Here is a 20,680-nt window from a genome sequence, read left to right as displayed (position 1 = left end):
CTCCAGAGCCATATGCAGCCCTCCTGGGCTGCCTACCACTCCCCCTCCCTCGCCTGCTGGCACACAGAAATATTAAAAATCCTGTCATGCATATGCAATAACTCAGGCTTTTCCATTATTATTAGCAGTAGTAGTAGTAGTATGTTATTGTTATTGTTGTTATGGTAGCAGTCTACCTGTACGTAAACAGGAGAAATTGTCAGGTGTAAGACCATGAGAAATTGTGCACCATAAAATGCAATAGGATGCTTCATTATTTTTGCATGGGTCTGTGAGAAGATGGATGAAGCTCCTGTCTGGACACCAGCTGCTGCAATGCCAGATTTGCAAAGCACTGGGGCCAGCACTCTGACAAATTCCAGCTCCAAATAATCCCTGGCCCTGGTTTTTCACAGTTCCTACCATCTTTGCAGGGTGCAGAATCCCTGCTGGCTGCTGACCAGCTTCACAGTCCACCTTCTGCCCAGAGCAGGGTCACTACACACAACCACTCTCCTTGATTTCCAGCAGTTCTTCCCCTCACCAGCTGCTCCCTCTCCCCTACAGAGTAAGAACACTCACCACCTCTGAATGCTCCTCACACAGGCTCACAAACCCTCGATGGGCCACAGTCCCTTGTTCCAGCAGAGCCTACAGCGTGCTCCAGGTCCCAGAGCTCATCAGTGCACATGAGAGATTCCAAGATAATCAGAGTGCTCCAAGGGAAAAATCATCATTTCAAGTGCAGCACAACAGCCTCTTTATTTCCAGAGGCACTTCACACTGCTCTTCTCCAGACACCTATGGAGTCCTTGCCCCACCACATGCACTCACTGCCTGTATTAAATCAAACTTTAGGAAAAGGACTGGCTTGATAATCACAATGGGAAGAGAGAAATTCCTGAGGCATAATCCTATTGGGATGTGAATTCCCACAGTTATCTCCTGTTGTCCCTGCCTCAGCTTCCCCAGCTGTGAAGAGGACATGGCTGAAAGACCTGACCTTGCTTTATCTTGGTTCAGCTGCTACAATTGCTTCAGATGATGTGTTTACAGGATCCTTTGGCTGCTGAGGAGGTGGTGGTGCTGGAGGTGTGGAGTTTCTTCTCTCACTCCAGCCAAGGATTGCTGACTGCCAACCTTTATGGTTACAACAGGCAAACTGGTACATAGAGGTCGCAGCTGTTTAAATTTGCAAAAGCTACCAAGCAAAATTTAAAGGTGCTTCTCAGAAGCATAAGGCAGTACTTTTACATGAAAAAGCTTTTCTAGATAAAGGTAGGGAGAATTTTTTTTTTTTTTTTTGCAGATGTGAGTCAGCAACTTTAACTTTGTAAAAAGCTCTTTATATTTGTTTGGTTTGTTGACATTTTCATGGATGGTTTTTAAAGAAAATTCCAATATATGAATTGCAAAGCATCCTAAGTTCAGACAAGTTTTCACTTGGAAGATATGATGAAAATATATATGCAATGCTAGTCCATTTTTAGTATTGCTGAAAGATAGAAAAGCATGGGTTTTTCCAATGTAGAGCATGCATATCAGACAGATTTCTGGGCTGCACAACTCATTTATATTTACACCATAAGCTACTTGTCTTCAGAGAGAGCAAATACTTTTTGATGCCCTCAAAAAGCTGCCAGTCCTAGTCCTTCCCAGGAACTCAGCAGTGCCAGCTGATGCTCCATGTGAGTTCAAGCAGCTACTCTATGCTAGGCAGCTGCTCTGCCACCCCACAAGCCCAGCTAAGGGTGACCCAAGTAGTGAGTTCTGCATCTCATTCAGGCTGAAGGATCAAACCTCCCTGCCCTCACATGAGCCTCATGAGACCTGCCCAGGCAGAAGAAGGATTTACCCTTTGGCTTTTGTGCACCAAGACATTGGTGCTCCAGAGTCTACACATGGGTATCGCAAATCATGGGTTTTGAACCCACATCCAGGGCTGGAATGAGCTGTCTCTGTTGCCTCTCCTGCATTAACAACATTAATGGCCAAGACTTGAAACACAACTGAGTCAAAATGATGACTCAGCCAGAAACAACAAAAGGCAAATATTTCACTGGCAGTTTGGACATCAGATTTGACACAACTGGCAATGGCATAAATCCCTGAGGACACACAGCATTCAGAGTGCAGCACAGAACTCCTGGATACCAGGCAGTTCTCACAGGGCTGCATGCAGTTTCCTCCATTTAAAAAATCCTATAGCTATCCCATGGACAGCAGAAGCCCAGCTTGATAAATCAGAAGTAGAATACAGACCCAGCCAGCAAGGCTATTGCCATGTAACAGCCAAGCTACAACAATGCCTGAACTATTTCTTGTAGCATGTGCCACCTCACACACTGCAGGCAGCTCCAATAACATTGCTGAAGGGATTTCTAGGGAGTGGGAAGTTTGATATTTAGCATGCAAATCTAGAGGACTTAGGTAAGGATGCACTGGGATTTCTTTTCAGTGGTTCCAAGGCAAATCAACCCTGCTCTCAGTTTTGAATTCAGCAAGGCTACAGCTTTACTATGTGAAGTTTCCAATCAAACAGTGGATAAAAATAGATAGGGTTACATGGGGCTATGGCATACTGGCACACCAAGCATGTGTAATCCCTTCTGCATATACAGGTTCATTCAGGTTTCACTGCAGGGCTCCCATATTCCCAGTGCTTCACTTGTTTTTCATTAGCAGTCCTCACCACTCTCTCCACTCTCTTCTGGTCTTTGCTGGAGACTGCCCTAGCCAGGGAGTCTGTATCACATAATAATTTAAATCAGGGACACTTTTCCCTAGTTCTCTTACTGAAATTTTTCTATAAGTATAATGTGTACTACACACATGGCTGTAGCAGTTATAAAAATGCTCTGAAAGAGTTCAAATTATTTTAAAAATTATTTTAATACCATGGAACACTCCTCTCATTAGAGGGGCTGCATCACATTAATTAGCCAGCTACAGCAATAGTTACCCAAAACATAAGACAAAATTGAGGTAACCCTAATTCTTTCCATTAATCAGGAATGACCAGTCTATAATGTGTGTGTCCATGTGAGCACCTAATGCAGACAGAAAGATGAAAAGCAAGCAATAACAGCCCATGGGAGTTTCCTAAGGGACTGCTCCCCACACAGGGAATAACAGTTAAGGAAAAGTGAAAAGAAGTTTAAAACCAGACACATATCCATCAACTCAATTAAGACTGGAGGAGAAAAGCTAACTGCTGCCAGGTGGCACAAGCAGTAATGCTCCTCCAAGGTGGAGCAGCAGAGGAAGCACTGGAGAAGGGACTTGGCTGCCTGTGAGCAGAATTTATGGGTGGTTCTGGACTGGCTGAGCTGCTGAGCCACAGATTCTCAATGAGTTGTTAATGGGGAACATGGCAAGTTAGGAAGTAATGAGGACTTTGTCAATACAGCTGTGGATAAAAGTGGGTAAGGAACCACTTAAGGAAAAACAACATCACACAAATCTGCGACTACAGATTCTGCACTTTCCGGTGCTTAAGAAATTACTTGCAATAATTTTGGAAGCGTTACAGGGGCCGACAAGCCAAACATAACCACGGGACAGATCTTTTTATTAAGCTAGAAGCAGCAAGAAAGAAATCTTAACAGTACCCTCATCTACAGTTCTTTTTGGTGTTTTTTTTTTTAATTCCCAAGAAAGCAAAAGCATCACAAACCTAAATAATCCACAGCCTCCTGCAGGTGGAAGCACTGGAGGAGCACTGCTTTTGTAGGCAACACCCAGCACAAGATAAATGGCTCCAGCACATCCCAGCTGGGTGCAACAGGGAAAGGGACCCCACAAAGAGGTCCACCCTCCCCCTGTACCTCCATGCCTGACAAAATAGCCATCTACATGGTATCCAGGGTCAGCAGAACTGGCTTGTGTTGGTGCCAAAAAATCAGAGAGTCTCAGCCAAAGTGGCCAGATTGAAGGAATATGAGTTTGGGGTGGGAGGGGATCACACATCCATCTTATGGTTGGGTTTGTCAGCATTTAGGAAGTGGGGAATATTTTCCAGGTTTTCTAAGCAATTCTGGCCACTCTCCACTCCTCCCCCTCCCATGAAAGCAGCTCCCCCCCACAACAAGAGTTTCACTATATAATCATTTTCCCCTTTTATTTTCTGTAAAGATAAACACTATTAAAAGCATACTGCATTCTCATTTCTTTACCTCCATGAAGAGCAAACATAGAGACATGCTCCCTAGAAAAAAAGTGCTGGATTTACTCAATGGTAAAAATCCCTTTTTATATGCCCCCAAGGCTCTGAGGGAGGTACTTTCTGAGCTAGAAAGTGCTGAGCCAGGCAGCAATGCCACCATACTGGATTCCCCTCTCACATCCAGCCTCTGCAGGAGGACATGTGCAGCCTTTGCAGTTCAGCCTCGTTCAGAGCCAAAATCTTGGTGGGCTGGAGATAAGTGGGAAGAATTGGATGGTCTCATGGGGCCATCAAGCCCTGCAAGTGCTGGGAGAATTCTGTGGCTGCATCACACAGTCCTCTCTAACCTGAGTTTGCACTGTCAGGGAGGAGGGGGCCAAGACAGTAGCCAGGTTGGCTTTATAAAGAGCCAAGGACAACCTCTATTTAATGAAAATACTACCTCTACAGCCAGATCCACACTGTCCTGGCTTCTCTGCACAGAGAGGCCAAGGATGGGGAAAGATGCCTGGACCTTCTTGCGTCCTTCTGGGCTCCTTACAAAATAAAAGCAATTGCTGCAGCTGGAGAGCAAATACAGCAACAGATACGTCACAAACCTTGCAAATACTTTGCATGTAAAAGTGTCACATTTAACAAACCCAACTCCCTGCAGCTCACAAAACCCCATCATGGAAACCAAAACCTCCAGAGGTAAGTGGTGAACCACAAAGCATAACTGCCTGTAAAAAAACAAAATATGGGAGATGGGTAGGAAGGCTCCTCAGAGCAGTACTGCTAAGTCAGCCTCACTGTTCTCCTTCCTGAGCAGCACAGGGTGGGTCCATCCAGCTGGTGAAAACTCCAGAGCTCAGCTCCACGGGAATGTCCAGGCTCACACTCAGCCCTGCACTTCTCCCACTCCAGCACTAAGTACTGATGCGTGTTTGATTAGGCAGCAGGAGATGGATCTGCTCCTTCCAGAGGTGACCACACGCTCCTGGCAATAACACCGAGTACTCGCTCTGGCCCCCGCTGCACGCCGCAGCCGTGCTCTGCCCTGCCAAGGGAAGGCGTCCTGCCAGATGCAGGGCTCAAAACAAAGGCAAGAACAATCGCTTCAAAAAATCAGTATTTCAAGTGTCCTAACAAAGAGGACATGTATTGGGCAACCTCAGAGAAAGGAAAACCTATTAAAGCAAACTCTGAGAGTGATTTTTCAAATATCCCTGCCCTTTTTCATTTTTGCACAGCAAAGTCTGAAGAAATCTTACAAAACCAGAGGCTTAGCTTTATTCACCCCTGTATTTCCAGTGGTATTATTCCCACAGATGGAAACTACACATCAGGTGAGAGTATATTCTATTTTTTTATTATTATTATTTTTTTGTGCATACTAACCACTCCTGGACATGAGTTAGGCCTTCCACAATAGCAAGAATGGATGACAAATCATGAAATTAAAAAAAAAAAAAATAGAGAAAATTCTGGATTCTTGTCATTTCCCTTTTGGTTTTTTTTCATACTTTGGAAATAACAGAACAAAAAGTAACAACACGCTCACAGAGTGACCCAAACTTGCAAAGAAACAAAATGCCATCCAAAGGCAAATGGCAGAGTTCCCAGTAACATCATTAATGCCAGAATTTCATCGTGGGTGCTCTTCTGCAACTGGTAAAAACTATTTCAATTATGATATCATATTGTATACCATCTACAATACACACACAATAATACCCTCAAATGCTGCTTTTGAGATGCAGACCTCATCCTGCAACAACAGCCAAGCCCCATCTGTGCAGATCAGAGCTTGGCTCACATGTACACTGCCATACACACTCTGGGATGTAAATGTGGAGCCCAGCCGGACAAACCAGCTTGCATTTGAATCACCACAATACCCATCCAAAAATTCATATCCAGCACCTTCTAAGCACCAAACTCTCCTCTCATCTCCATACTGCAGATGCCTGGTTTAGGGCTGGTGAGAGTGTGGCAGGGAAGCAGCAGAGTGTGCCCCAGCACACAGCTGGACACATGTTTTAAAAGAGGGTTTGCTGGGCTTTTCATGGGAGATGGATTTATTTTCTTGGTCAGCAAACTGTCCCCTGAGCTGGCCACCCAGCCTGCCAGCTTCAGAGGCATCTCCTTCTCACCTTACACCAGACCCTGAGTCAGGACAGGGCTAGAGGTGCAGCTCCCAGGCCCTGCCCATCCCTGGAGCAGGGACAAGAGCAGCACAGCTGGCACTTGCCACATCCCTGGCCAGGGCAGCCCCGAGGTCACTCCTATGCCCCGTTACGCAGTGTGGCAGGAGCCCAGCATCTTTAATGACTTCTCCTTTCTACACACTACTCTATTCATTTTCCACTTCCCCAATCACAGCTGTTGAGCTCTATTAACACGCAGGGGAAAAAAAACACATTTAAAACCCAAACCTGCTAGGCCAGAAATAGAAGTTCTCATTTTCTTTTCCAAAACACAGAATAGCTGAGCAACGACGAAAGGAAAAGGAAATCTCTCCCAAGTGCACATCTGGAACCAATTTGCTGTCTGTAGCCACTGGGTGTCACTTTTGATATATATTGGTTCAGCCACGCAGCAGTTCGGGGAGAGAAGCGGATTTCAAGGAGGTGATCCCACACCCAAGCAGACTCTCGCACACAGGCTGCAATTAGCAATTAGCCAGCCAGGCTGATTAACAAAACATCCTCACCACAACACCGAGCACCGTGCAGAGGCTCTTACCTCTCAGTCTGCAGCGTGACTTTGGAGGGCTCCACGTTGGGGTTTTCCCACTCCATCTGTGGACAGTGCATGAAGTAGCAAAGGGTGTACAGAGCCTCTGGCTCCCAGTAGAAAGATCCCTGCTTCTGGTGCATGGGTGTCCCGTTCCCGTGCTGCTTGGCATTGAGGGGCTGCAGGTGGTGCATCGCTCGAGACACCAGGTCACCTGGAAAAGAGCAGGAGCCAGGTGAATGCCAGGCTGTTCAGCTGCCTCTCCCGAGCTGCAAACCGAAAGGCAGGCTGGGTTGGTCTTCCATTTAACCTCACCTATGCAAACAGTAGAGGGTAGGACAGGACTCTGGGTGTTACCCATCACCAGGCTGAACTTTTCCTGGTGGTTTACGTGGTTTGGTGTGACATACCCAGGCTGCAGACAAGCCCACAAAGGCCTGCAGGAGATGTGTTCCTGCAAAGATGGTGGTGTCAGCAGCATCAGGCAGGCCCATCTCAGCATCACCACAAGGGCTGGCATGCTGAGCCAGGATCACAGTTACCTACTTAGCAGCCTTTAGAGGATGCCAAAACCCCACAGCTCTAAAAAATGACCATGCAGGGTGGCACCAAAAGCTGCATACGCCTGGTCAGAGGGGCAGTGAAATCTAGCCCCTCAGAATGAGGAAGCAGGCAGTCAGATAACACTGCAGGAGGATGTGAATGAGCATGTGGGTGAAGAAAAAAAGGGGGAAATATCGCTAAAAGACCGTATAAAGAATGTGAAACAAAAATGAATTTTTTAAGTCCAGGCTAGGCCTGGAAAACTTCATGTTAGCAGAAAAAATAAAACCTATGTTTTGCAGTAGGCTCACCTGGCCCCCCAGGTTTCCAGAGCACAGAAGAGGACAAAGAGGATGATTCTCGTTGTCCCCCCTGCACCAATTTAGTTTGGGGCACTCCCTCACAAGGCATATACAGGAATCCACATGTGGACTGGGATCAGCAAAGCCAGCAAGTAAGATTACCAGGCAAATACATGGACAAGCAGTAGTGCAGTCTCTTAGCACAAAACTGATTGTAACTAATTAACTAAAGCATCTCTCTCTGAGGTAGTGAATTTTATGTCTATTGACTGGTGACCACTCTATCAAAGGCAGGGAAACAATTGTGGTTTAAACTGCCTTTTTTTCACATGTTCAAATCACTCTGAGAGTGCTTTTGGGGAAAATAAGGATCTCGAATCAAATCAGTTGGTTTGTTTTAAATTAAAATCTGAGCAAGAGTCCTTTGGGTCATTGTTAAACTATACAAAAGCAAGTGATGAGAAAAAGAGGACATAATTTTCCACTGTTAAGAAGTCACACACTTTTTCTTACTTGCTTTTCCCAAGTGACCACTGAGCACAAACTTGGAAGAAAAAGTTTAAGATGTACACCAAGGCAGGAGCATAAAACCAATTGTGGGGAGATAAATAATGAACTCCTGGGCAAACTTAAAGGAGAAGAGTGTGCATGGCTGAACTACAGGTTTTTGCCAAGTCCCACCCCTTTGAACACCTCTCTCCAGCCTGACTCACACAGAAAATGCTGCTGCTGCAGTGATAATGTGTGCCAGGGAGAATAGAAATGTCTCACTTAAAAAATCTCAGCTCAATCCTCCAAAAACGTAACCTTAAAACCATGAAGAGAAGAAAACCACTGGCATGAGGAAACGGCAAAGTCCATGATTTCAGGGGTTTGACACAAATTTTTTGCTTCACTCTGCAATAGTCTTCTGATTTAAAGCTTTCATTTAAAAATAGCTTCTGTCTTTTCCCTCTGCCAGGAAATTGCCATGATAGGACCAATCTTGCAGCCTTGCATGCTCATAATTTCCAAGAGAAACTATGCATGTGGAAAGTATGCAGGATCAGGTCTGCAGAAGAAACAGATGTGCCTCTGAGATGACTCCCCAGTCCTGCACAAGGCTATCTGATGACAAGCAGAAGCAGCAGGAAACTTTGGGACCTCCTTCAGTCAGCCCATTCCAGTCACAGCAGATGTGCACTGCCAAATCTAACACAAGCCAATTTAACTGCTAGCAGCCTTATTGATGGTAAATATCTCTCCTTTTCTCCAGAAGGCAAAAAAAAAAATGCGTAGAAATGCTGGCTGCAACATCCAGCTTTAACAATAATAGCAAAGGCAGAGAAAAAGGGAGACACGCTAAATTCAGCCTTTTCAAACCCAAGCCATCACAGCACTGAAGAATGTGGGCAAAGCTTAGCACACAGCCAGTCTCACTTCAGTGGATTGAGACAGCAGGCACTAGAGAATGCCTCTGACTTCCATCATGAATGATGAATAAAAATTAAGATAAAATTTCAGTCCAGATTCTGGCAGCAGCATGACTTCATCCCACTCCTCCCTGAGCACTGGAGTGATGTGACCTCAATGACACACTCAGGACCAGAGGAAGCTGCACAGTGAATAAGAAGGGAAAGCAGCAGCAAGAATGATGTGAGCAGGACAGGCAGCTAAGCATCACTGCTGATGCAATGCTGGAGGAACTCAAGACTTGCTGGAAGGCAAAGCTCCAATCCATATCAATATGACCAGGAGTTCACCCTTTTATGCTGTATTTCCTCTACTGCTTCCTAAAAAACCCAAAACAATTCATACCATTCAAAGCTGAATTAATGATTTTTATATTTAAGCCTCATTTAATTACATTATACTGAGAATTGATGGCTTAGATATTTCTTTTGCCTTTGCTACTCTTTCTCTGGTAACATTTGAAATAATTTCTGCATTAGCAATTATTGTAACATTTCTTTACCAATGAGTTGACTTATTTCTTTGGGGCAACTCAAAGCCTAAATAATCGATACCTGTAAAACACTGAGCTTCACAGAGCACAGTAAGCAAGGATAAAAAGCCCCATTATATTGGTAGCCGATGGGCAGAGCTGTAGAGGAAGGACAGGAATCACTGCTCTGTTTTATTCCACGGCGGAACCTCGAACAATCCGATACATGCCCTAGTGCCCTTTGCCTCCTTCAGCGCATCCAGTTACAGCAACAACTCTCCAGGGCAGAGACCGAGCCTCAGCGGATCTGCTCCCCAGGATCAGTGCCAAGAAGGCACAGGGAAGCTGACAGGCACATGCACACACTGCACAGCAGCACTTAGGCAAACTCTGTAAAATGTAGCACAGTGCAACATCTGGTTCTAGGTGTGTGTGTGTGTGTGTTGTCTTGAACCCTACCAGGTTTTGCTCCTTCTATTGTTCCTTGCAAATATGCTTTTTCTTCTCCATTTCCTTCCTAAGAATATACCAAGAGTTGAGACTCTCTTTGATTCCAAGGCACCCCAAAGCCCAAAGATGTGAAATCAGCTTAATGATGGGACTCACTGGTCTGCTCTCCAGCAATCAACTAACTCCAGCCTCAACTGGGAAACCCAAACTACACATGATCTCCTTGCCAGCTGTAAAACCTGTGCTATGTCTGAACAATGAGGGCAACCTTGAATTTATGGCCAAGCACAGAAAGATAAGCCCCCTTCACAAGTCTGTGCTATCCCTTCATCAGTGTCAACCACCTCTGCTGTTCAGGGCTGTACTCAGCACAGAAAGGCTCTGCAAGGGCAGGTTACCAGCTCACAGCACTGCTGGCTTTTCTGGGTTTTTTTTTTTTTGACCCTGAAAATATGTCTCGGCTGTATCAGCTAAACACATCTGAAAGGCCAATAAATTCCTCGGTGCATCATTTCCAGAAAGAACACATCTAAAATAAAATTCCCAGCAGCTGCATTGACCTTGTGACTCCATGAATGAGGTTCCTGATTGCTGTGGCATCATGACCAAAGGGGCTTGGCAGGGATCCCTGCCTTGCCCTCCATTGATCAAATTCTCACCCTGCTCCACCACCTGAAGAACAGGCTGGGAAGCTGATCTGCCTGACAAGAGAGCTTGCCAATTTTATTTTGTTTTAAAATTAAACTCAATGAAAACTTCCATAATTTATGCAACATAAGCCAAGTGAGCCAACGCACAAACTGCTTTGCAGGCACAGCCAGGGAAATGAAAACATCACATTGTGCAGGGTAAACATAAGAAAAATGAAAAAGAACAGTGAAGTGGGAGGACATTTCAGGACATTTTTGTTGCCAAAGCTCGGAAGCCACAACTAGAGGACAGGCTCGCAGAGGGCAGCAAAGGCAGTGGCAAGCCCCAGGCTGACGCTGCCTCGCAGCCCTGATTCCGGATGGGGAAGGGCTCCAGGAATGCGGATGCACGCTGGAGCTTGTCAGCCCAGAGCAGAGAGGCCGTGCCTCGCACAGCAGCTAGCAAACCCCAGGAAAGCACCTCTGCACAGCAGTGTGTGCAGAGCTGCCACTGCAGCTGCCAGCACTTCACCCTGCCCAGGACTGAAGCAGGGCTCGCCCATGGCTGCTGCTCTCAGCTCAGCACGGTCGGTGAACGCAAGGTCCGCATACATTTGATTTAAAGATTGAAAATATTATGTAATGCGCATGTTGTGACACAGGCCTGGTTTAAGGCAACACTGAATATTTAGGGAACAGCTTCAGTGACTTCGAGCCACAGATGTGATGTGACAGGCGAAGTAAAGCTGCTCCCATCTGCATGGGGGTGCAATACAACATACAACAACAACATACAGCATGCAAGTGGGCAGCTTCAGCCAAAGTCCTCTCCGCAGTGACCAGTGAAACACTGTTTTTAAAACCGTGTTTGGCTTCAGTAAAAGCTATTAACACTGCTTTTACTATGTTAGAGCCTGGTGTTCAAAGAATAAAACATCTGTTTCCAATTTTGTACTGGGGGTGTGGGGAGGGGGTGGGCAGAGGAAGACAAAAAAGAAAGAAGAGAAAGAAAATGGCAGATACCCAATGCCCATGTCTGAGAAGCTTCCTGTGGGATTTTCTGATCTATCATGATGGACCTGATGATGCTATCCCACTTGCCTAGGAGCAGCCTAAATATCTTCAGACTGAACAAGTGCCAGAGCCAAAACCATTCAGCTGAGTGTATGTCTGCAGGGCCACAGCCCTGACGTGAATGACATGGACAGATCCTTACACAGCCCCTCCATATGACACCTACCTCATGTTTCTCTTGTTCCAAAAGCATGTCCTAAAACTACCAGAACAACTTAGCAATGATGTCTTTGCACACTGAAAATGAACCACGCAGTTCTTTGACCTGTGTTTTTCCTTCAAAACCCGGGGGAGAGAGACGAGCCTCTATTTCCACTTGGTGCCCTGCTGGGGCACTGTGAGAAGCAGGAGAAGACCATGTTTTTAGCACAACAGCATTGTGCAGGCAGCACCCATCAGTTTGATAATGCTGGCCTGGTCATCTTTCCAGCTGTCCTTGACTCCTACGTGTGTAGCCTGCACTTGGGAATCACGTCCTGCAGTAGAGCAATGTAGTATCCCATGAACTCCTTTCCCCCAGCCAATTCCAGCAGCACCCACCATCCAACTCCCGCTATTTTTTTTCCTGTCTGAATATTTCCTCCTGCAAAGAGCAGGCCAGAGCCATAGGCAGGAATTGTGTCTATCTTTCAGAGCCCTTAACAACCTCCTGTGTCCTAACAAGACCATGAAAAGGAGGAGTATGCATCAGGGAGCTGCATTCTAGATGCCAACTTCAAGTCATGGTCAGTAGATTCCACCCTTACAAGCATGTGAGCCAGGTGCAAAACTCATTTTCTTGACCTAGATTCATTTCACACTTCAATACAAAAGTCTTGGAACCGTGGTTTTGCTACAACCAGCTCTGGGGAAACTGTATTGGAAACATGAATTTATAACCCTGACAATAAACCATGGTCTATTTAATTAGACTGCTAGCTGGTAGCCACAGCCATTCTGCATCCTTCCCAAAGCATAGCTAAGTCTCTTTTTTCCCTTTCCACCTCCTGTTGCCTCTGGTTTCTGCACTGAAGGGGCACATTGGAGCAGTTTACCCAGCACACACCTGTCAGCACATCACTGCAGGTGAATATGAGCAGTTGAGCTGTGTCTTCTGTGCCAGGCCACCCTCAGCCACCCAATCCATTCCTACATTCTAAATTCCAACTGGTCTGTTCCTTCACGCTCCTCTGCCCCCAGTGGTACATCAATCTCCACGTTTCAGAAGTCAGCTGAGCCAAAACTGCTCAAGCAAAACCCATCCTCACATGATTTATTGTGAAGTTTTCTATTGTTAACTGAACACTACTCATCTGTACCAGGAAAGGAGTGTGCACAGAGATAGGTTGGCTGCACACTAGAAAGTGTGCAGAATGTATTTCACAGTGTGCATGTTCATAGCCCTAAGTATCTTCAAACATAAAAGTTAAGTTGCTCTCAGCACACTGTATATTCCAGATTTTATTCCAGCTGCCTCAGGCTGTGGGCCTGCTTGCAGTGCCATAACCCACAGTCAGTGGGGCATCCAATGTGCAACAAATTCATCATTGAGCTCACCTTGCAGAAACCTCCCCAGCTCTGCCATCTCTGCTGTCCCACACTGTGAACCTATCTGCTACCACAGGCAACCTTTTCTTCTCCTAAAAGCCATTCATCTCTTCCACTCAAGAGCAAAAGAAGGAACTGTGGTCCCAGATTGAGAATTGAGAAAACACAACCAGGATGCAAGCAGCCCATTTTCTGTGGCCTCCCACAGATCATTTAATCTTTATATCTTCACTTACTCCACCATCACAAGAACCTTCTATTTATATTGCAGAGTAAGTGTTTGCATGCAATTTAGCATTTGCAAAGCCTTTGAAGACTGATAAATTAGGGATTGGATACATCCCATTAAAAAGCCACAATAATAATTAAATCCTCTCAAGTTCACACACCTATTATAACAACACTTACACATTTGGACTCTCCAATCCGACATGGCAAGCGTGATGCTTGTGTCTGATTCCCCCTTAAGCCAAATCAACTTCAAAAAAAACAAGCTTTGACTCGGATGAGCTATTTGTGTGCCAACCTAATGCAGAGCCTTCACTCTGCAGAACCATCATGGACCATCATTCCTGGATTTTCTTTGGCCTGACACAGACTCATGTCCTCAAACAGAATTTAAGAGCCCCCACTGCTGAGCAGACCAGCTGAGAGTGCTCACCCTGACCTGACCAATTGCCTGTGCTCTGCAGAGCACGGGTGAGGAGGACTGCAGAGAAAGGAAAATGACACTGGAATCTCAAGTGTGTTGTGATGCAGGGAGAATGGGGTAGCAAACAGGGAAGTCTGCAACCAGGCAGCCCTTACCAGAGGTAAGAAAATACCTACCATTTAATTTTAACATTCATCTGCCTTCTGTTCTCTGCTGGGGGCGGGGGCTTTCTCTGTTGAGGAGCATCTCAACAGCTTCTAACTTTTACACACCGACTGGATGATGTGTGGATATCAGTAAGGAGGAGTTGCTAATCAGACATCCAGAAAGCGGGTGAGCAAGAACCTAGAGATCTTGGGCAGTAACCCATTGGAGAGCCCTTGAAAACTGGGAAAAATATCACTGTATCTGGAGAGGTGATACACAGGCTGTCAGTCTATGGCCAAACACTATGCTGAAGGGAGCACTTCCCTCTCAATAGCAGGTTTGGGCTAGTACCTCTGCTTAGCTCAGCACTGTGCTCCATGAACCAAACCATTCACAGGGAATAAGCTTGGTCACCCTCTACAGTGCTGCTTAGTCTGAGAAATACGTCTGACAAACAGGGCTCTTGTTCTGGCAGTAAATTAGCAACACTTATGACAACACTTCTTCAGATGTCACCCTTCCAGCAAGCACCTTTACCCTGGCATTTGCTTCTAAGCTAGGTTTAACCTCTTCTTTAGAGCACACGAATCCATTTGTATGGCTCCTGTTGGCTGCAGAGGATTAAAACTAGATGAAAAGGCAAGGGAGGGGGATGCAGACTTTCATCATCTCCTCAGCTGGGGCTGCGAGGAGAAATGAAAAATAGTATCAGTATGTGCAATCACAGTCCTACTTACACTTGAGCAGTAACCCTTCCTTTCATCCCTAAAAGGGTGCCAAGATCCACTGGGAGGCTTTTATTTTGGAAATATATACATTCAGCACTGTGGATGCAAAAAGAGGTTGATGTGTAATGAAAAAAGGGGATGGAGAGTGGCATTTTTCTAACGGCAAAAAGGAAACTTTGCTGAGACCTGAGTGGTGACAGGGAGGAAATACCAGCTTGAACATCACATCTGGAGACTGCTCTTAGTTAAACACCATTCAAAAGCAAAAAGCCTCTGCTATCAGCAGTGTTAAATCACATCTTCAGATTATCACAGTTTAAAATTAAAATGATTATTCATTGTGGTTAACACTCAAGAGTGATACCAGCACCAGTCACTGTGGTTTGCACAAGTATGGGTGGCAAACTTCTCACCCAGGAAAGCCATAGGAGACTGGCCATCTTTGCACCAAAACAAACCCCAAGTTTTTTGCTCTGACCTGAAGACATACACTAAAGAGATGCTTTGGATGACATACTATGCCATGGTTTATCTCCTTGTACTGCTTGAGACACACAGCCTTCTGCAGCCCTATGAACACACGTCAGCAGAGGGTGGTTGTCCCATGTCAGACACTAACACTTTGACAGCCTTTACCCCAAGGTAATGAAAGATGAGTATTTCTTGGTGCCAGGATTGCTGGCCAGTGCACCTTAAGGCTCTGCTCTGCCTTCTCACCACTTATGTGCACACTCAAGAGAAAGAGGGTCCTCCTTCACCCCAAAAAACAGCAACGACCTTCAGTTATGAGCCTCATTCCTTCTGCATTTGGTCTCCAGGCCAGCAGCAGTATTTTTAGATGGATGATGAATAGGTGTCTTGGAACATTATGCAGTCAAATATAACATAAATTTTTGTGAATTGCAAACATGCATATAAAGAAGTTAGGAAAAATATTCAAAGGTCAAAACGCAATATCATGGGATTTCTTAACAGCAAAAGCTCTCCCTAATGTTCCTGTCTTTTTTCTATTCAGTCCACTTATTTTTTCTCATCTGAAAGGAAAGAAATGAAAGAGAAGAACCAGAAATCTAGGAGAACCCAAAAGGTTTGCTGAAAAAATCCCTAACAGATCTACTCCCTTTCTCTGCTAGGTCAGGTCTGGAAATACAGGAAACTTCAAGGAAAAAGAACGGGGGAAAAAAAGGAAAAAAAAGTCCTGTGATATATTTTCTCTAAGACTCAACAATGAAATACTGTCAGGCTACTGTTTACAATCCTATTATTTTTTGCTGTGCTTCAGTTCTTCCCAATGTTGTCTATATAACAAGCACTTCAAATGAAATTACATTATTTTAAAATACACTGTAGTAGGCAATTACAACTGCTGAATACTAAATGCCAATATAATATAGACCAGATTTATTGTTGTTCCTTAACTTTCTGCCATGTTCATTATATTTTAATGAATAAGGTTTCACATTAATTTTTTAAGCCTTTGCCTTGGAATCACGCATTACTGCTGTAACTGTGGTGCAGAATTAGGTGTCTATTTACATTCTCCTCCTAGGTCCTGAGAGACAAAACCTCCCTTTTTTTTTTTTACCTAAGTCAGCAACATCACCTCTTCTCCCTATTTTCTGGAGAGTACCCCACTGCCAGTGGCACTGCCTCACCTGGTCATGGCCAGCCAGGCCGTGTCCCAGTGAGGACCAGTGCCTGCTGAGCCTGGAGATGAGAGCAGCAGCATCAGGCAAGCAGGATTTGGGACCAGAGCAGCATCCATGAGCCCAGTTGCACCTGTCTGACTAGGGGGACTCCTCAATAGCAGCATCACCAGATGGTGCTGCCCTCCCCATCTGGTCGTGTCTTCCATCCCACCCCTTCCCCAGTTTTCTCCTACCTTCTGTCACACCCAGGGAGACCCAGCTTACCCAAATGGTCTTTTCTAATACACTGACAATACATGAAAAACAAAGGGTGCAGACACACAAGGACCATCAAGAGTAGGGCAAGGTAAAGATACTACATGATACAAGGCTTTTCACCCTGTGAATCTCTTCTTCACCTAGGACAGACTGTAAAGAAATTAAGAAGATGTAAGCTGAAATACAGGTGCAGGGCAGAACACAGGTCTCATTTGCAAGCTGTTGTCTACCATGGGACAGATTTGATCCCCTGGTCTCAAAGCCTTCAGCAGCTCAGCATCTGATCACACTGCTCCATGCAAGGATGCTGGTTAGAACTGAGAGCAGGGGAAGCCTTTCCTCTACACAAAGACACTTGTTAATTCCAGTTATTCTGTGTACTTACAATACTTTAATTATTCATGTCAATAAACTATAGGAAATCTCATTCAATTAGAATTGCTTTTTTAAATATTTTTTTTCCTGCGATAAAATTAAATTGCTTTATTGCAAGATTAGTCTTGCCCTTGTTTTTGTGATCTTTTGAAGAGAACAGAAATTAAATCCTGGCTCCTGGGATATTGCAAGCTGGTAGGAAAATGCAGACACATGCCTGGGGACTACTTCCTCTGCTGGTCCACAAGCTGAGCTTCTGCCCTCGTCATCCGCTTCTGGTTGTCATCTCCTCCTCATGATCCTCAAGTGCTATGCTCTTAATTCCCTCCTATCCAGAGTCTCCCTCATCACCTTTATTCACCCCCTCAAAAGCAGGCACTTTTCCCTATTTAATCCTTCCCTCGTATCTCACTTTCTCCATGGCAATGCTTGCCATATCATCTTTCTTCTCCACATTGTCCCTCCCCCTCACACCACCAGAGCAACAATAAATCCACCTTTACCTTCTGCCTTCATCCCCAGGTGTTCCCCCCACCTTCTCCCCACTGCTCTGCATTTTTGCCCCACGCTGTGGTTCCCCACCCACCTCCATGGCAGAGGTTTTGCTGTGACCTCTGGCTCACATCCAGTGCTGATGACAGAGAGACACACAAGCACTGAACAAAGAGCAAACTGACTGCATCCCATCATTGCACTATTTTCCTCCCACTTCATGATTTTTCCTCCATACTCAGAGGGCTTTGCCCACCAACATGCTGCAACTCCTTCCACATTTCACAGCTCAGTTTTGAACTCTGCACCAGCCCTGCTCCACAGCACAGATTTCTACCCAACTGAGCATATCAAGCCTTGCAAGCTTTGCCAGTTACTGCTCCTCCCACTGCTGCTTCCCTGACATGCATCTGCTTGCAGCAGCCAGGGAGGATCCCTCGAGTTGGCCACAGGGCTTTTTGGAGGGCTACCAGCCTGCTGGATGTGCCAGCCTCTCTGACAGCTGCATCCAACTCCCACTGATGTGCTCTGCTCTTCCAACTGGCCACCCTGAAGAGTTTTTTGCCTGTGTTTGCAGTCAACAGATGTACAGAAAGCAGAACCTACCAACAAAGCATTTGAAATTAAGGTAGGACTCTTAAGAGTTCAAACTGTAATATGGGATGGGGTGCTCCATCTAAGAAGTTGAGTACAAAGGTCCAAAAAAATCCAGAATAAAAAACGCCACCCATCCTGAAATACCCACAAATTACTTATATATTAAACCCCAATGATATGAACTGTAAGAAAGAGAGCTGTATCATGCATAATTTAATTGGCACACAGACAGTACTGTTGTGGGTTTCATGCACGTGAAATAAATGAGCATAAATTACTTCATTTGAATAACACTGAACACCTGATTACAGAGATGGAGCAACACTTCACACTAAGGCTCTTGACTTGTTGATGCTGCACCGGAGCAAATTAAAATTAGCAAGCTAAAAACAGAAATTCATCTTGTGTCTTGTAGACAAACATCTTTGGTGCATCCACATCACTCACGAACAGGAGGAAACTGAACTGTAATGACAGGATGGAGGTACAGAGGAGATTCCCATTGCTACAGGAAGTGCCAAAAAATGCACAAGAGTTCTTTATGATGCTGGTAACACACAATTCATTAACAAGGACAACAGTAGGTTGGGTAGCCTATATCTTCACAGATTCAAGTATTTTCAATTGCTCCCCAAAATTTCATAACAGACCTCAGGAAAAGAATAGTTGACAGTATTTCTCACAAACCTCAGAAGAAAACCACTTTTTTTGTCTGAATGATTCTGTTTTCCCACACATAGCTTCCTGTATCTAACTAGACCACAAGCATGTGATTGGAATGCTTCTCTCTTAAGAAAAAAAGAAGTTTAAATAAAGCACTTCTGGTAATTTTATCTCCATGTCACATAAGGACGTATATGGCCTTTGCCTCCTACCATTTATTAGTGCCAAAAGCCAAGTTTTCAAATTTTGATGAATATCACAGATTCCTGTATTTCCCAAAAAGTTCTCTGATTAATGGTAAACAATTATGCTTTCATGAGTTAATTTCTCTGGTGCAGGTTTGAGTTGTAGGGCTGGAGAAGGAAAGGCAGGTAAAGGATCTTCTCTAACAGAGGATGAAGTAGATTTGCCTTAAACATGGGACAACATTTGCTTTACTTTTTGCAGTCTTCAGCTTTCTGCCTGCCCATCCTAAAACAGACATTCCAGTGAAATCAGACAGGATACCAATACAAGAGACACTTGCAAATCTGGCCAGGCTGAGGGCAATGTATGCAAACAAACTACAGGCATTGCTATGAGTCTATACAACACTTTCCTCCAGTAGCTACAGCTTCTGAACTAACAGTGAACACAGCTGGATCTGCCCAACATCTGCTTCAACATTATGCAGCCCTCTCAGCTCTCCTCAGCAGAACTGGGCAATGCACTTAGCTTTGCTCGACTTCAAGGAAAAGATCCAAACATTCTCAACAGCCTGGTACTTACTGAGTTCAGCAATGCTCCCAACACGTGTGGCTAGTAGAGACTGTTCAATGGTCCTCAGCTCTGACTGGCTGAACATCTGCACCTCCCCAGGCTTGTTTGACCTCTGCTGGTCCTTGTGAAGGTTCAAGCTGTCTGGCAGGCAGAGAACACCTACAGTGAATAAAAAGAAAGAGAAGCCAAATGCAACTTCAGCTTGTATGGTAACTTTGCTGCCACCACCACATCACTTTTGGGGACATTCCAAGACACAGCCTGCATGTGCAGAGCTCGAAGACAACCAACATCTGTGACACAATGTCCTGTAACACAGATGACTCATGCAGAAGGGGCCCTTGTTAGTCCTTCTGAGTATCTTCAAGCTCATTACAATGTCACCTTGAGATAACTCTTACAGAAAAACCTAGGAGGATTGCTCAAGGGGGAGTTCAAGAGAGTTTCAAAGAAGCCTCCAAGAAACTACTCCAAACCTACACAAAATTATTAGAAAATGGTATCTAATGGTATCTCAAAATTCCTAAAGACTGGTTTTCAAATTATAGATGAGACAGACAACACATTTACAAGTTTTTCCTGCAAGGGAATTTCACTGTAAAGTGCCAAAATAAGGGACAGCGTCAAGATGCTGTGTCATTGATGGCTGATTGAATATCTTTTGTAAATACAGCTCCCAGCAATTGAACTGCTTGGGCTCCAAAAACCCATTATGCAGAAGCCCTTTGAGCAGTGAATTTTTATGGTGCAGGGCAAAAGTAAAGCTACTGACATAAAATGATTTACATACACATTCATTCAGGCACAAAAGTCACTTTCGGCCACGACATGTAAACCCTCAAGAATAGATGGAGGGCATCTATTTATTCACCAAAATCATTGTCATGCTAAAAATCAGAATGTATTTACAAGAGCAAACACTGCATTATCAGCCTTGGGCAACAGCTGCATTGGTCCAGCTTGGAGAGCAAACTCTCCTCCCTTCCCAGGCTCTGTGTACAGTCAGCTCTGGCTATGCTTTTCACAGCATCACCTTCACAATCCCTCTG

The 20,680-nt window shown here is 44.9% G+C and overlaps 1 protein-coding gene across 1 annotated transcript in view; it reads right to left on the bottom strand.

Annotated features, from left to right (window-relative positions):
• ABTB3 (ankyrin repeat and BTB domain containing 3) overlaps positions 1-20,680 on the bottom strand; it is a 161,592-nt gene that overhangs the window by 49,892 nt on the left and 91,020 nt on the right. The window contains exons 2-3 of the mRNA XM_031507969.2: positions 19,641-19,790; positions 6,872-7,076 (exon numbers count right to left, since the gene is read on the bottom strand). Coding sequence (XP_031363829.1) covers positions 6,872-7,076; positions 19,641-19,790 — 355 coding nt within the window. The remainder of the gene's footprint in view (positions 1-6,871; positions 7,077-19,640; positions 19,791-20,680) is intronic.

The sequence above is a fragment of the Lonchura striata genome, chromosome 5 (assembly GCF_046129695.1).
Source record: "Lonchura striata isolate bLonStr1 chromosome 5, bLonStr1.mat, whole genome shotgun sequence".
In the NCBI taxonomy this organism is placed as follows: Eukaryota; Metazoa; Chordata; class Aves; order Passeriformes; family Estrildidae; genus Lonchura; species Lonchura striata.
This window is presented reverse-complemented; position numbering and strand designations above follow the sequence as displayed.